Source organism: Phyllostomus hastatus, unplaced genomic scaffold (genome assembly GCF_019186645.2).
Source record: "Phyllostomus hastatus isolate PE091 unplaced genomic scaffold, TTU_PhHast_1.1 phas_scaffold_78, whole genome shotgun sequence".
Lineage (NCBI taxonomy): Eukaryota > Metazoa > Chordata > Mammalia > Chiroptera > Phyllostomidae > Phyllostomus > Phyllostomus hastatus.
Genome location: NW_025334041.1, coordinates 6,132,604 through 6,148,639, shown reverse-complemented (window position 1 = coordinate 6,148,639; position 16,036 = coordinate 6,132,604). Strand labels below are relative to the sequence as shown.

The 16,036-nt window shown below is 50.7% G+C and overlaps 1 protein-coding gene across 1 annotated transcript in view; it reads right to left on the bottom strand.

Moving 5' to 3' along the window:
- The window catches only part of AOAH (acyloxyacyl hydrolase), a 133,788-nt gene that overhangs the window by 61,659 nt on the left and 56,093 nt on the right, over positions 1 to 16,036 (bottom strand). The window contains exons 9-11 of the mRNA XM_045827765.1: positions 15,897 to 15,945; positions 13,582 to 13,630; positions 11,577 to 11,671 (exon numbers count right to left, since the gene is read on the bottom strand). Coding sequence (XP_045683721.1) covers positions 11,577 to 11,671; positions 13,582 to 13,630; positions 15,897 to 15,945 — 193 coding nt within the window. The remainder of the gene's footprint in view (positions 1 to 11,576; positions 11,672 to 13,581; positions 13,631 to 15,896; positions 15,946 to 16,036) is intronic.

Here is a 16,036-nt window from a genome sequence, read left to right as displayed (position 1 = left end):
GAGACCCCGGCAAAAAAAGGAACGTTTGTCATATCCCACGAAACACTGAACGCCTTATCCAGGCAACATTATGCCCAAGACAGTTCAGGCACGGAAGCCAGGAAATATGCAAATTAAGATCTCCCTCCTCAACTCCTGCTTATTCCTCTGGAGCATTTATGTTCTCTGGAAACTGATCTCAAATGTCCCTTAAGTGCACATATGTGGGAAGACTTGATAGTTACCAAGAAAAAACGTTCCAAGTTTGTCAAGAGTATCGGAAACCTGGTGAGTATTAAGTCAAGTATTTCATTGCTTCAAAATCTCTTCTGATTTTATCAGTGACATAAAAGTGTTTTTGAAAGTGTTTTTATGTCATATTCGCCATGTGTATACTATTTTGGGGGAATATTTTTATACATTATTACTCTGTGTGTATGTGTGTTTCTATGCATTGAGAAAGCCCTCTGGTTCTCATTTTTAATGTATATTTAGTAAATACACATACTTTGGCTTTGGGGATATTTTAAGGCTTAGCTTCAACAAGCAGCTTACAGTTGGGTTCCTTCAAGCCACCTCTGGCGTGAGAAGGAGTCACGGATCACTCCAGCATCCGTCAGTTCTTCCCGCCGACAAAGGGAGTACTTCGGTGCCTTGGCTACACTGCCTGCCTCTGAGCCTTCCCCACCCAGCAGCGCTGGGGCAATTTGCCCAGTGGATTCTTTTTTCTAGTACCCTGAACTGAGTTAGACCTACAGTGCTTATTTTCAAATAATCCAAAGTCACTTGGAGGGAATGGCAGCTAACCGTTGATGGAAACAGATGGGAAAAATGGCGTCATTATTAGGCTAAGTGAAGTAAGCCAGTCAGAGAGAGACCACAACCATGATCTCACTCATGTCTGGAATCTAATGAACAAAGCAAGCTAACAAACAATAGAAACAGCCTCACCGATACAGGGAGCAGACTGACAGCCCCCAGAAGGGAGGGGATTGGAGGGGTTGGGTGAAGGGATTGAGCGAAAACAACAGCAGCAACAAAAAGAAACCTGACACAAAGGTAAGGCACGGCCAGAGGGAAAGGGGGTGGGGGGGAGAGGAAGAGGGCGAAGGGAGAATAAATGGTAGTGGCCGTCTTTCCCTCCCGTTTCTCTTTTTCTGGGAGTCAAGCCTAACTAGTGACGAGCGTGGGATGAGTGTTTCGGAGATAAGTACTGAAACGACTTGTGGCCCTACATGGGCACCTGCGCACATCCCCGCCCTGGCTGCCCCGGGAGCGGCAGCCACGCAGAACAACGTGGGCTCCCTGCCGACCTGCAGGTTCCTCTTCCCATGCGGCCCAGCAGGCGAGGTTCTGGGGGAGTGCGGGCAGAGGGCATGGTCTGGCTCCAGCCTCTGGGGGCTCGGGCTGCCCTAGATTGGGTAGCCCTGTTCTCACAGCAAATGCTTTGACACGGGCAGCTGCAAGGGGGTAGTGTAAACTCTCCGAGTTTGAGTGGTAAACCCCAGAGTCCCATGAGCAGTGGAATGAGTCTCACATTGAGGTTCCTGTAGCTCTATAATGAGAGAGAGAGGGGGGCATATTACGTGCCAACCTGTGATGGGAACATCAGGCAACTGCGGTGCCCACCATCCACAGGGGCACAGATGGCAGACACTTCCCAGCTGGTAACCTCAAAGGCTTTCCTTAATTCCTCTGTGTCTCAGTGTCTTTATAGAATGGACTGCCAACAGCTCCTGTCTATCTCACTGGGTGGCCGAGAGGATTTGAAAAGATAGGCTACACGTAGAATTGTAAGTGCTCAATGAAAGTTCGCTCGTAGAGATATTGACGGGGAGGTCCAGGGCACCGTGTCAGTATGAAGCAGAGATACCTATCCCACAGGCGGGGGCTCAGGGAAGGAATCTTAAAAGAACTGTGACCTATGTGAGTTCGGCAAGGTTTCGTAAGAGGAAGCCAGGCAAAGGGTTTAGGAGTCGCCAACGCCGCATGCAAAACCCCAAGGCTCGATTCATAATATTATGTACAGGGAACACCAACAACCTCCCCTTCCAAAATAAGTGAACACCCCAAACACCAAGGAGACCAGTTATCTATTGCTATGGAATAAGCTACCCCTCAACTTAGCAGCTTCAAACACACGGCACGCAAGCTGGCCGGGAGCCATAGCGACAACTGCTCAGCTCCGAGGATGACGCCTGTTCAACAACGCACACGTGAGCTTCAGCTTGAGCTAAACAAGTTGTTTTCAGGGAAAAGGCAGCGCATTTCATCTTTGACCCTGTGCCCGTTCAAAACCTTATGAGGGAGTGAAGAAATAGTCAAATAGAGAATTATAGCCAAACCTGACCAGTAAAGATACAGCGGACTGTATGGCAGGTAATCACCTTTCATCGTTTTGCCGGAAGAGAGCTCTTTTTATTATTCTGTTACCTTGTCCGCTCCTCTTCGTTTCCCCCTCTCCCCTGTTCCATTATTTATTCTTTGAGCTCCAACCCCATAATTTATTTATTCAATGAGTGAATGGAGAGACGCATTCATCCAGCCGCCCCGCGCCAAATGAAAATGCACTGCACGGTTGGGCCGACCAGACTCGGTTCCTTTCATCATCATTTGCGGAGCGACTGGGGAACCGCATCCAAATTCATGAAAGGGAGAAAACGGGAGCTTAAAATGTCCTGCTCTTGCAGAGATAATCTCGTGTCGATTCTGTTGTGGGGCCTTTGAAACAAGTTCCTTCACAAACAGAAGAAGTAACTCCTTTGAGGGCAGGAAACAGGCCAGTAGGGGGCGCGGCAGCAAGGCTGGCTCTGACACGCCTTCCTTTGGTTTTGTGAAGCTTGGGTCGTTTCTGAAGCAGGTGGGCTGTCATTTTCTGGGGCAAGGTGGTTTTTCTCTTTTTGAGAGTTAGTGTCTGGAATTTGGCTCCGGAAGGAGCCCAAGGCCCCTGTGGACTCCAGAGGTAAGGAGATGGGAAGCAGTGACTGGGGCCTAAACGGGGCTCTTGCACCCCAATCCCTCGCTCGTGTAAAATGGTCGCATTTTCTTCCTCCTGCACCTTTCATCTCACGCCGAGAAGCTGTCCCAAACCCCAGCTGATCTGTTCTCCTGACTTCACAATGTCACGGCCCTGGGTCACTGCCACAGCCTCCGGCCAGGGTCCCTGCCTCCTCCCTGTTGTGACCGTTCAGCCCTGCCCTTGTAGTGGGAGAGCAACCGTAGACAGTGTGTGAGTAAGGGAGCACGCTGCGTTCCAATAAAACTTTATTTACAAAAGCAGGTGGAGGGGCGCATCTGGCCTACGGGCCCCATAGCTGACGTCTGCTCTGGGGTTGCCCAGATTCCCTTTGCCTCTGGGCTCCTTGTTTAACTGCACTGTCTGGGGTAAGCCAGCTAACCTCTCCGAGGCATCTGTAAAGTACACACAGTAGGGCCACTTCCGTATTCAATGAGATAATACTAAGTGCCATGCCTAGCTGTTGGTAAAGACGTGGTACTATTTGCTTGGCATTATTACTAAAACTGTGAGTCTGCGTGTGTCCCTTCCCAACTAGATGTGAAGCTCCTTGAGGTTAGACACTGCTTTTCACATCCAGGGCCCCGCGGCCTGTTCTTACCTATCGTCTCTGCCCTCGGTGCTGGGGGTCCGGCAGCGTCAGCTGGGCACAGGCCGTCCACCCAGGGGCTCCATCTGCGGCCCTGCTGCAGCTCGGGGTGGCCGTGTGACTCGGTTCGGAACGATGGTGTGTGTGGGTGTGCTGTGTGCCACCCCGGTGCCAAGTTCTCCCACGGGATGGCCCTTTTTCTTTCCCACGGGTGGCAGGTGGTAAGAGCAGGAGCAGCCACCTCGGACCCAAAGGTGGCAGCTGCAAGTTGACGGTGGTCTACCTGTCCTCCGAACTCTGGGCTGCTTTCCTCGAGATGACTACGAGAGGAAAGCACACTTCCATCTTAAGTCACTGGGTTTGGGGACTCTCTGTCCCTATGGCTAAGCCTGTCTGCTGCTTGCTCGGCAACCAGTAGTCTTCTAAGGAGGAGTGACCTGCTCCGCCTTCCTTCCAGCCTGCACTGTGTTACTGGCTCCCACCAGGGCCTCTCTGCTCCTTCCTGACTTTCTTTGCGTTGGGCTCTTCACCCATCAGCCCTCTCATTCTTGGCTCAGGGATGCTGATCTCAGTTTCTGCCTCTGGGATCATTGGACCTTGTGTTTCCTAATGATGCCCCTGATTTTCCTCTAGGAATTATGGATGGCTCATCCATCCGACCAATCCTGCAGCTGTTGCCTTGAGCAGTAAATCTTCAGGAAATCATACAGAAGCCAGTCTCGACCCCAGGCACTTGGTAAAGGCCGAGGTGGGTATCCTCCATCCCATTCATCATCTCCAGGGAGAGTTTTGGAGGGAATTAGGCAGGTGAATGAACCAATGAATGGTGCATAGCAATCACTTCCAGCCATCCAAAATGATTTTTAAATGCCGGAATTTCCTCTTTCCTCATTTCCAGCGGAGCTGAGATACTAAGTGTTTCCCCTGTGATAAGTTAGCCCCAGGAGACCCATTTTATGGCTGGGGAACTCGAGAGAGAGGGGAGCAATAGATACAATTATGTAGGGGGCAGGTGACTGTCCTCCAGTCTTGCGCACACACTGGGTAGCACAGGTGTTAGTGGGTCCTGCTGCCTGCCCACGTGGCTGTCTCCACCTAACGTGCTGGGGAGCAGGCCTGTGGGCATTTATAACAAATGCCCTTCAGAAGCATGGAGCTTAAAATACTTTCCTCTTGTTTTTCATAATACCGGGGGTTTGTCTTTTTAACTCTCTCAGGCGGCAGTGAGGGCTAAGATCAGAGATGTTCCCAGAAGAATGAGCCCACCAGCGCATTCTGCTTTGCTGGCAGGTAAGACACCCACGGGCTCACCTTGGGCAGGAGCAGCAGGGCATGGGTGGATCAGGACTCAAGGCCACGGGCCACCTGCCTTGTGCGCCCGAACAGGGAAAGAGCGGAGAGAAACGTTCTGTCTCTTGTGGCCTGATCACTGTCGGGTGAGAAAAGGATTGACCACGGCGAACACCGCTCTCTCTTCAGACAGAATAAACGAGACCAGAGAGGGTTCAGGTTTCTCTTCTTAGTGCCTAGCGTCTTTAACCCGCCGGCTCGCAAGGTGTTGGAGGAGCGTCTGTGCCCTGTTGTCCTAACCCACAACCTTCCCTCATCTTAAAGATTTCATACGAAATTAGGTGAGATAAATTTCCATATTTTACATGCACGATGAAAATCGGCCAGAAATTTCTGCTTAATGGAAGATGTACGTGCACTGGTAAGTTCAGGGGCCGGTCAGAGACGGACAGGGCGAGAGCGTGGATGCTCACACGCCGCGCTGTCTGGGGGCCAGCAGTCTCCAAACCCCGTCCACGAAATCCTCTCAAACTGAGAAACCAAGTGCGTGAGGGCTTGAAAGACCGGAGCAGCCTCCTGCTCTCGGGCGAGCGTGCATCCTCGGCAGCCAGGGTAAGGGTTCGTTTTGTCCTTGACACAGCACAGATTTCCCTCTGTGCCTGCTGCCTACCCTGCAGATGGCCGCCTGCTGGGGGTTGTGCTGAGACGTTATCACAGGGCAGGCGACCGACCGCCTTTGCTGGCAAGGTAAACACGTGGGAAACGGTCCCCCCTCACCGCTCCCCCACCCCGTCATCTGGCGCTGGTGTCGTGAAATGCGGTCTTTAATATTTTGGAAATAATCGTGGAGCAGATGGGGATAGAGGCAGGGGGGCGGCGCCTGTCTCGGGCTTTGAGGGTCTCTCTACCTCCCTTTCTTTGTCAGATTTATCTTTTCAATTTGATTCAAGCAGCGACTGTTTTTCCAAGGAAAGGGGAAAAAGACAGTGTGAGAGCATGTTCGGATTTGTTCTTTCTTATCCTTCGCACTGTTTTGAAATCGAGGTCCTCTGTGGGCCGGGGCAGCTCACTGGGAACCTGCTGGCCGAGGATGGCCATCTGAAAGAGGCTCGAAGGGGGAGAGGGTGGGCCAGCCCCCCGGCCCCCAGCAGGGTCAGAGGCTCTTGCTTCTGGGGACCCACCAGGTCCCCTGTATCGAATTACAAGCATCTTTCCAAATGAGCACAGCCCTAATCTAATCAGCTGTCAGCAGGCCTCCAGGGTGTCACACTGCGTCACCGGAGGACAACGGCAGGAACAGGACAGAAGGGACTGTGCTGGCGGCATCCGAGGCTGTGGCTTCCTCAGCGACGGCACGGCTGGGACGGGGTGGTGCGTTTGCAGAGGCACCATTGGCTTTGCGGGGCAAACGCATGTGCATGGTCTCACCCGGAAGCTGCCGTTTGCTTGTCTGTATTCCCCACAGGCCTGAAGCTCCCTGAGGACCTGGGCTTTTCCCACCCTGTCACCCCTGTGGCATTAGCCCCTGTCCCCGGGTTCAGCACATAGTAGGTCCTGGGTTAGTGTTTAGAGATCGGTTGTGTACATGTGCTCCAAGTATTTAAAGCTATACAGCCAACACGGGAGACAGCTGAGCTCAACACACCTCGCAGGTGCCTGCGAGGCATGGCCCTCCTATCTAGGCTGACCCTGTGCAGAGGAAGAGAGTCTACAGGTCATAGGTTTAAAAAATGGGAAAATTTTTTAAAAGGAACATGATCCATAGTATCTAAAAAGCAAAACCATGAATCAGCTTAGTATTTAGTCCAGGGGGAAGGTTAGGTAGTGTATGGCTTGTACACTGAAAAAGAATCCGTGAATCTGAACAACTCCAACAAGTGTGAAGAGTGGGGAGGAATGTGGAAGAGTGACCGTGGGTAGTAGTAATCGTATAACAGGAGGCTCACCAGCCGTGCGCTTGTCACTCACGTGACTGCCTCCTGCGAGTGGGTGCCTGTGTCATGGGGGCGGGGAGCTGGGAAAGAGCGGGAAAACACTGAGGAAAGTTGGAGAGGGCGGGGGGATTTTGTTGTTATTTCTCAAACTTAGTCTAACATTGACGTTATACATATTTTTTCTAAGAAGAATATTAAAAGAATATTTTAAAACCAGTGGTATACTCCGAGATGTTAAAACGATTCTGTCTGGGTGGTAGCATTAAATGGAATTTTAACGATTTGTTAATAATTTCTGTATTTGCTTATTTTTCTCCACCGAATATTTAACATTTATAATTAGACAAGAGCAATGCAGCAAATACTCACTGTCTCGCCTTTCCCACCTGGGGCAGGTAGACTTCCCCATTGGCCTGGGCATGGCCACGTGACTTGCTTTGGCTGGTGGGTTGATGGTAGACGTGACTTAGCAAATTTCTTTGTGTAGTAGAGGCCTTGCCCCCTCTGCATCTGCCATCACCGTGAGAAAACACAGCCCGGGTAGACTGTCCAGCCAAGAAGAATGAAAGGCGTGTGTAGCAGCTCTTGACTCAACCCTTAGGTTGGGGCCAAGGCCCACAGAGCTCGTTCCTGAACAGCTGGCCCCAGGCAACATACGTGTGAGTGAGAAGAAATGGTGATCGTTTGTTTTTTTAATCCTCACCCAAGGACATGTTTTCATTGCTTTCAGAGAGAGGAAGGCAGAGAGAGAAACATTGATGTGAGAAACTTCAGTTGGTTGCCTCCTGAACGTGCCTTGTTGGGGCATTGAACCCACAACCTAGGTATGTGTCCTGGCCAGGAATTGAACCCACAACCTTTTAGTTCTGGGATGATACTCCAACCAATTGAGCCACACTGACCAGGGCGAAAGGATGATAGTATTAAGTCACTGAGATTTGGGCCGGTCTGTACAGCATTACTTGAATATAACTTGGTGATAAAGTTTCATTTTCAGCATCAACTTTCTTAGCAAAATTGTCTTTCTTTTTCATTGTTTTTTTTAAAAAAAAATTTACTTATTTTTTTTTTAGAGAGGGAAAGGGAGGGAGAAAGAGAGAGAGAGAAACATCAATGTGTGGTTGCCTCTCACATGGCCCCTAATGGGGACCTGGCCTGCAACCCAGGCATGTGCCCTGACTGGGAATCGAACCTGCGATGCTTTGGTTCGCAGCCTGCGCTCAATCCACTGAGCTACTCTAGCCAGGGCTTCTTTTATTCTTTTTGCTCCAGCTTCTACTCTTCTCAAATGCTGTCCCACAGAGGTGGCCCCGGCTCGGAGTGACTGGGCTACTTTTTAGCTGGGAGAGGAATGGTAACCTGTAGAGACATTTTAAGAACCCGGAACACCAAAGGCTTGAAATCAATGATGAAATGACACGGAAATGGCAAGGCTGCGCCTACCATCAATAGCATTATTAACCCAATTGATAACTCTCACAAAGCTCAATGACTGTCCTGCTCACGTGGGCTCCTCAGCAGCCCCACGGCATCGCCCCTTGTCACAGTCATTTCTCAAAACTGTTTGCTGCTGCAGAGTGACAAGGATGCAGCGGGGTGGGGACGAACCCAAAACCCAAGCCAACCAACGCTCATCTGCAGAGTTTACACCAGTGCGTTGTTGCAAATACCAGATACAAATGTCACAATTCAAGTCCTAGTTGTGGGGGCTCCAGGATGGGCTGGCTTCTGGGCTCCCAGGGGTGGTTTCTTTAAATGTCTTCTCGGTGGGTTTTTCTCTCCCCCGGAGACACAGCTCACTGCAGAGAGGGAGAGCGTGCGAGAGGCTGTCCTCCCCGGGGGAGACCCCTCACGTCTGCTGCGGAGGCCCAGGGGCGGGGCAGGAAGGACAGGCTCGAGGACGGGGACCTGCCCGGTTAGCTGCCACCGCTGCCCTGCGTGAGCTGTGCGTCCGTTTGCTTTTGTCCGGGTTGGGTCCCATCTGCGGTCTATAGCGTTTCCCGAAGCACGTGGCCTTGCCTGGGGTGGTTTGGGTCCTCACTGAGGGCGTCTCGGTTAGGTGCTTGTTCCAGGTGACTGTTGCAGGAATGACTCGGCCGCCTGCTCCCTGTGTGTCTGTACAGCGAGCCTGTGCCGAAACCACAGCTACTTCAGAGGGTTGTTGTTTTTTTTGTTTTTTGTTTTTTGTTTTTTTTACAAAGATTCAGTAAAGCAATGCCTTGGTTTTCTTTAGCAGGTTTCCTTAGCTATCGGCTGAAAGCGAAATGAAACAATCCCCTAAATCTTGTATTGTGATATTTGCACATACATGATATACATGTTCATTGAAAGAAGAGTAGAAAAGAGTTACCCAGAATTCTACCATCCAAAGACACCAGCATTACCACACTGACCTGCAGCCTTCCAACGGTTTTCCTTGTGCACACAAAAACGGGGTCACCTGTGTCCTTCGTAACTTGCTTTCCCCACTAACAAACGACCATGAGCATATTTTCTTGCCAATAAATGTGTCCATAGTATGTGCATTAATGATTAGATAATACTTCATTTTATGGGTGGTTGGTGAAATATAATTTTATATATCTAATCCCCTATTTTTATTTCTTTCCTCATTTTTTGCTCTTATAAATAACTCTTTGATGGAATACTTATAGACATAGATTCTTGAACAAAGGACTGGTCAGTTTTAAAGGTATATTTCTGGATGTGGAATTACTGGTTAAAACCACAAATATTTTCATGTCACTTTGTACATATTGTCAAATTGCCTAACAGAGAAATTCGGGCAACTCCAGTTCTCATTGGTAGAGAACAAACACACTCATTTTACCATATTCTTGCTAATACTAGGTCTTTGTCAGTTTTTAACATTTGTCTACTTGACAGGTGATAACTGATATTGCATCGTCATTTTCTTTGTGTTTCTGTGATCACTGCTGAAGAGGAAACTATTTTTTATATTGATCGGTCATGTCCCTGATCATTAAAAATTTAAATTTCACATGCAGGAATCCTTACTGACATGCAGGAACTCTTTGTTATTGGAAGATTTAAATTTTGCCTTATATATTATAAATATTATTTTTGTTTTTTAAAATCCTCACTTAAGGATATGTTTATTGATTTTTAGAGAAAGGAAAGAGGGGGTGAGAGAGAGAGAGAAACATTGACATGGGAGAGAAATGTCGATCGGTTGCCTCCCATATGCTCCCTGACCAGGGACCAAACCCACAACCTCGGCATGTGCCCTGACCAGGAATCAAACCCTTAACCTTTCTGATGCGTGGGATGACGCTCCAACCAGCTGAGCCACCTGGCCAGGGCTATTCTCATTCTTCATTTGTCTTTTAACTTTTGAAGTTTTGACATTGCGTATACTTGAACATTTTATGTAATTAAATCTAGTAATGCATTTATTTTCACCTTCACCTTATGATTTCATGTTCAGAGAGAACTTGAATACTTCTTAAAGCACTTTCATCTCAGGGAGACATACACCTGGTACGTCTTCCGAGTCTCTGGCAGCCTGAGCAGGCGTTTCTGCGGCCCTCACGTACGAAAACGCCTGGGCCGCGTGTCTGACACACTCTTCCGTCCTCAGAACTCTACAGAGAACATTCCACGGTTTTCTGAAATGTACAGTTAAGAGATGTGTCTGGTGCCAAAGGGAGTTCTCCTCCGCATCTGTACCCTGGTTAGTTGTCTGCTGGGCAGAACGATTGTAAGATTTTCCTTCCCCCTTGGAATAAAAAGAAAAAGTAGGACGTGATGGAGAGAGAGGCTGTTGTACGCTTGGGCCCGGCGCTCAGTGGGGTGCGGGGTTGAAGACAAAGATGGCCTCGACTCAAGAAAGTTGCCTTTTATTGTTTGTTTGGTCGCCGTTTCCCCTCTGCCCGATGTTCTCTCCTTCCTGGTTTCCTGTTCCATCCCAGGACCCACCGGCATGCCTCTTATGGGAGTTCCAGAATTCTCCCAGCTGGCTGGCTGGCTCGCCCTTCAGTTTTTGTGTTGTCCACCACCGAGGGCTGGTCAGGAGTGCCACTGCGTTCTCACACGGGTAGTCATTGTCTCTCCTAAAAGGAGTCTTCCTTGATCTTACAGCATTCTCTTTTCATGGCTACAGTGGACTCTCGACTGTCGTTGAGAGTCTGAACTTAATATTTTATAAAATGTCACTCTTTTCCTACAGCAAGTTTTTTCAAGCAAACACTCTTCTTTTGAGATCGTGAGTGTTATTTTACATGCCCAGATATCTCTGGGCTTGCTCATTCTTCACAGGAGGGTCTATGTTTGCCCCGTCTGGGGGCGTGGGAAAGGTTCAGGGAGGGTTTACTTAGGTTCTCGTCGGATTTCTTCAGTCTGAGAAGAAGGGGCCAACAGAGAATCGGTCATTTCTGCACTTCAGTGTCTCCGGGTCAGAGTTTCGCTTTTCTAGGAGAGGCGCAAGGGAACCGCACCCAGAGGTGCTATAGGACAATGCTTTCCCATGGGCCGTAGTGTCCTTTCGGCCAGGCAGGGGCACCGGTTCCCCTCTCGGACGGACGCGCTGGCCCCTGTGCTGAGCCTGTTACACTGACGCCCCCCCGCCCCCCATTTCTTACCACGTTGTCTGAAACCAACTGAACTGGAAAGGGCATGCCCTTTCCGGCAGACTTTACTGAGCGGGGAACTTTGCACCTGTTTGGAGCCGGCGTCGCATGTAGAGACAGCAAGGGGAAGCAAACCCACGGGCCAGCGCGTCAGGGTGACCGCTGCCGACACGACTTACCAGGGACATCTGCGAGGCTGTGATCCATTCGGGAGGGATGTGAAAGTGAGCCCCCGCCGAGTCTCCCAGCAGAACGATGCCCCTGGGCTGGGAACCTGGGCGGCACAAGGGACCTGCATTATTTATGCTCTCAGGTGGCCTGACGCCTCCAGACTGAGTGGTCGGGGGAGCGGATGCCCTGGGTGTGTTCCATGCCCAGAGCATCGTAGCAGTGAGGCATGGCCTCCTTTTGCGTGTTGTGGGGTGGGGGTGGGGGGCATAGCATTTCGGAGCCAGATGAGATTTCTAGGCCATGGAGATTGCGAGCTATAGGCTGTGCCGATGAAGGTGTGTTTCCTAGCTCATAACACAAACTGCCGTGAGATATCCCCGAGTGAATGACGGATGAATAAATGGGTCAGAACTTCCTGTGAACTCAGAAACATGCCCTACAGTTTGGTTCTGGTAATTGCTTCTTGGAAAACATACTAATTTCTGTGATAATTCACTTTAAGAATTACTGATCTCATGCAGCAAATTTGATTTGTTAAAGACATCATGACCCTTAAAGCTCTTAATCCGGATACTCATATACAAAAAAGCACTGGATGGGTGACTCTGGCTGGTCAAGGGCGAGGTGGAGAAAGGAGGTCTCTGTGCAGCCTGCTGTGTTGGGAGGTTAAGACTCACGTAATCTGACTCTGGGGCCCATCTGCACAAATCATCCACCCATGGGTGATGCCTGCGCTCTTCCAAGTCCCTTAAGGTCCTGGAAGAATGCACTGATGCCTCCCAGAATCAGAGAGGAAGCTTCCTTCCTCCATCTCCAACCAGCCCCTGCCCTCCCGCCCCGCCCCCTGCCCCGCCCCCCGCCCCGAGGGCCATCAGCCTCACTTCAGCTACTTCCTGTCTGGGGCATCTGTGACAGTACCTGGCCACACGAATGGTGACAGAGAAGGCCCAGGACATCTGGCAGGGGTTGGGATGTGGGGAATTCAACAGGCTTCCCATAGTGTCCCCAGAGCCTTGTGCCAGGATTTCACTTAGATTGGAGTTTATTTATTCCCCAGTTTATTTGTGCATTCATTCTTTAATTCATCCAACAAGCACTCCTAAACTCGTAACTATGGGTTGGGTCTTTATATTTTCAGCCTCCTTCCTGCCCTTCTGCCCCTCTGAGAGCTTAACTGTCCTTATTATACCTTAAGTCGACTGGGGGCAAGGACTGTACCATGTCTGCTCATGAAAACTCAAAGCCAAGTACAGCTCTTGGTACTTCATAGGAATAGACTTTCAGCAAATACCTGTTGAATGAACAGGTATTTGAGTGAATGCTTGAGTGAATGAATGAAATGTTTCTAAATGTGAGGGAAAACTATTGCCTAAACATAGAACGGTGATGCTACCACAGGTTCTTATTTGGGCATCTCTGGAGCACGTTTCCAGTGATATGTGGGCAGTACTAGGTTTTTCCTAACAGTCCCGGGAGCCCGGATGTCCGAGGCATTTAGGCATTTAGAATGCAGAGCTTTGGCTCAGCTCCTTTTGGGAACCCCAATGGCTGCCGCTTGGAGGTTTCCGGTGAGTCATCCAGGTGTCTTTACCCCGGGTGACACAGGGACTCCGTCAGTTCAAGCCCAGACATCTGAGCTTGCCGTGTTTTGAGAAGGACACGGAAAAGATGAAAAACGATCCCCTCCAGTTATTTTCTTATTTGGAGAAGCGCTGGATTTCAGTTACTCTGTTTTCTATGTTGCGGCTTTTTCTAACGTTATCATTCAAACTCCCGATCCTCAGATGAGGGAGACAAGTAAATTTAGTTTTGCTTTCTCTGGATTTTTGCCTCCTTTCTCTAGAACCCTTTTCACATCTCCTTCGGATTTGTCAGGAAAAGAAATGCAAATTGGCCAAGTTTAGGTTGTGGCATCAGGCCCTCCCTCGCTTGGGTGGTCGATTCCCTTCATTTGACTCAGACCAGAAGAAAACACCCCGTTGTAATAGCCAAACGGGCTTGCACAGCTCCTACCTTCGCAGAATTTCTTCTCATAGGGAATCCCATCTTTTGGATCGACACCCTTTAAAGGAGAAACGATGGGATTAGCGGTTTGTTTTTGAATTTATGACACAGATACACTAAATCCCCCCCCAAATGGCCCTACAGGTACAGAAGCAAATCAGTAGGTAAACCCTGCAAAGTCTCTGGAGTCCTTCCTCCCGCATAGCCACCCTCCGCGCAAGCGAGTCGGGATTTACGGAGCTGGTCTCCAACGACAAGCGTCGATACTTCTAGAGCTGTGGTCTTCCATGGGGGGCTGTTTTTGCCCCCCTCCCCCACCCCAAGGGACATTTGGCAATGCCGAGAGAAAATTTTGGTTGTTGCAAGGGGGCGGGGAAGGGAGAGGGAGCTACTGGCACCTGGCGGGTAGAGCAGAGATGCTGTGGAACAGCCTGCAGTTTACAAGGCGGCGCCAACAATCGAGAATCGTCCCACCCAGATGTCACCACGCCGACGCGGAGACGCCTGACCGTGAGGTCGGGTCTGTGAGGGGGCCCGAGTTGGCGTGACAGAAGGGCTTCCGCACACCCCACACAGAGGCTGTCCCCGGTGGGGCGGCTGGCCCCTGGGAGGTTACAGCGGAGTCTGGAGGACTTTAAGGGAAAGCTTTCAGATATATATGGATGTATGCACTTATTGTTGTTTTCCGTTTTCTTTTGCTTGCCACACTGCAGTCTGGAGAGCACTGGCGCACCACTAGATAGTGACAGTTGTATTCACTGCATTCCAAGACAAAGGTGCTCGGGGGTCGGAGATGTGCTAGAAGCAGCGTGTTTACTCTCTTGGTCTTGGGGGCTCCCGATGCACGTTACAGCATCAGGCATTCTGAGAAGTCCGGAAGCAGGTGGAACTGTCCAGGTGTCTCCGGCCCAGTGCTTCCTGGACGTGACTGCAGAACCCCTCCCCAGCACCTGTTAGCACTGGGGTTCTGGGGAAGCTGTTGGGGAAATAATAGGCTGGATGGCTGTAAAATCCCCCCTGAGTTTACGATTTCAAGAGCCTGTGAGTCACTCTCCCTCTGTGGGAAGGGGCGGGTGTGAAGGTCTTTCTGCCGTGACTGCCTCGGTCCCTGCGCTCCTGGAGGATTTCCATCGGTCAAGTGCAGTCTCCTGCTGGCCTTCCTTAAGCAGGTGGCGCAGCATGTCAGAAGCAGGGACGGGGCCACGGAACAAGGACAGCGGTCTCACACACCCATCAACCCCCTCTGTCCTCCAACGTGACACCTTAGCTGGAGTTTACCAGAGTAAGAGCTGCCTTGGGGGTCTTGGCACCTTAAGATCTAGGGGACGTGTTTTCTCCTCCTCATGAAAAGACAGTGTGACTGGAGGATGGGGAGGCCTAGGGTACAATCTGTCCTTTTTACCGCACCCCAGACACCATGGACCGTCCGTGTCCTGGAGACAGGGAAATGTTTACAGAAATGTTCCCCAGGTCATCCAAGCAGATCCACGAGGCAACTCTTCAGAGGCCATTTATCTCGAAGCCAGGGAATCTTAAACATCAGGGCTCCTATTAGCACAATCCCTGCTTCTGAGGGTGCTGGGAGCGGCTGGGAGCCACAGAGTGTTCTGGGTGGAGAGGAGAAGCCAGGCTGCATTTGGGACATAATTTCCACATAAGCATTTGTGAGAAATCCATAAAGAGATCTCCAAAGAAAGGGCCTGCATTTCTCAGGCTCCAGTAACTGGTTAGAATTTTTTTCATTGTTCTAAGCAACTGTTTAGTCTATACTTGATGGTGTATCTGTAATTGGGTGTTGAGGACCCCTCTCATCGCATAAGCTCCAGGCCCCAGGAAACCTGGGTCCGCAGCTGCCGCTGTCCTCACCTGTGTGTTTGGCCGGCTTTCCCCCTCCCTTCCCCTGTCTCTGTCCGGACACGGCAAGCCCATCACTCACAGGGCCCTGGACCCCCAGAGCTGGACGCCCCACGGTGCGGTCAGGACAGCGCACGGTCCACACTGCCTGACTCGCCCTAAGAACCTGAAGGGAAGCGGCCGCAATGACACGGTGACAGCCCTCGCTTTGCTCTAGCAGACGTTCGGGTCGCTGTGAAGCTTTGCCGACGCTGCTCTCCATTTAATTTCGGACTGCTCCGAGAGGATGAGGAGGTGAGGTGTGGGTGGCCCTCGGCAAGGCTTACAGGGAGGGGCTCGGACAGCAGGGGCCCCACCTCCTGCGAGGAGAGCACAGCTTTGGCCCGTCGTCCTCTTCCTCAGGCGTGACAATCACAGATAAGGAGCGGGGTCTCGGGAGGGCAGGCCCAGGTTTAAGTGCGCTCGCTTACCCAGATGCCGTTGCAGTTGGAGTCCCGGTGCGCATCCCAGTTGTCGGGTCTGGGGAGAAAACGTTGGCATTGGTCTTTGGCACACACTGGTCCCCCAGCACCGTCAGCTTCGTGGGCGGATGCCCCATGAGCTGTACCCA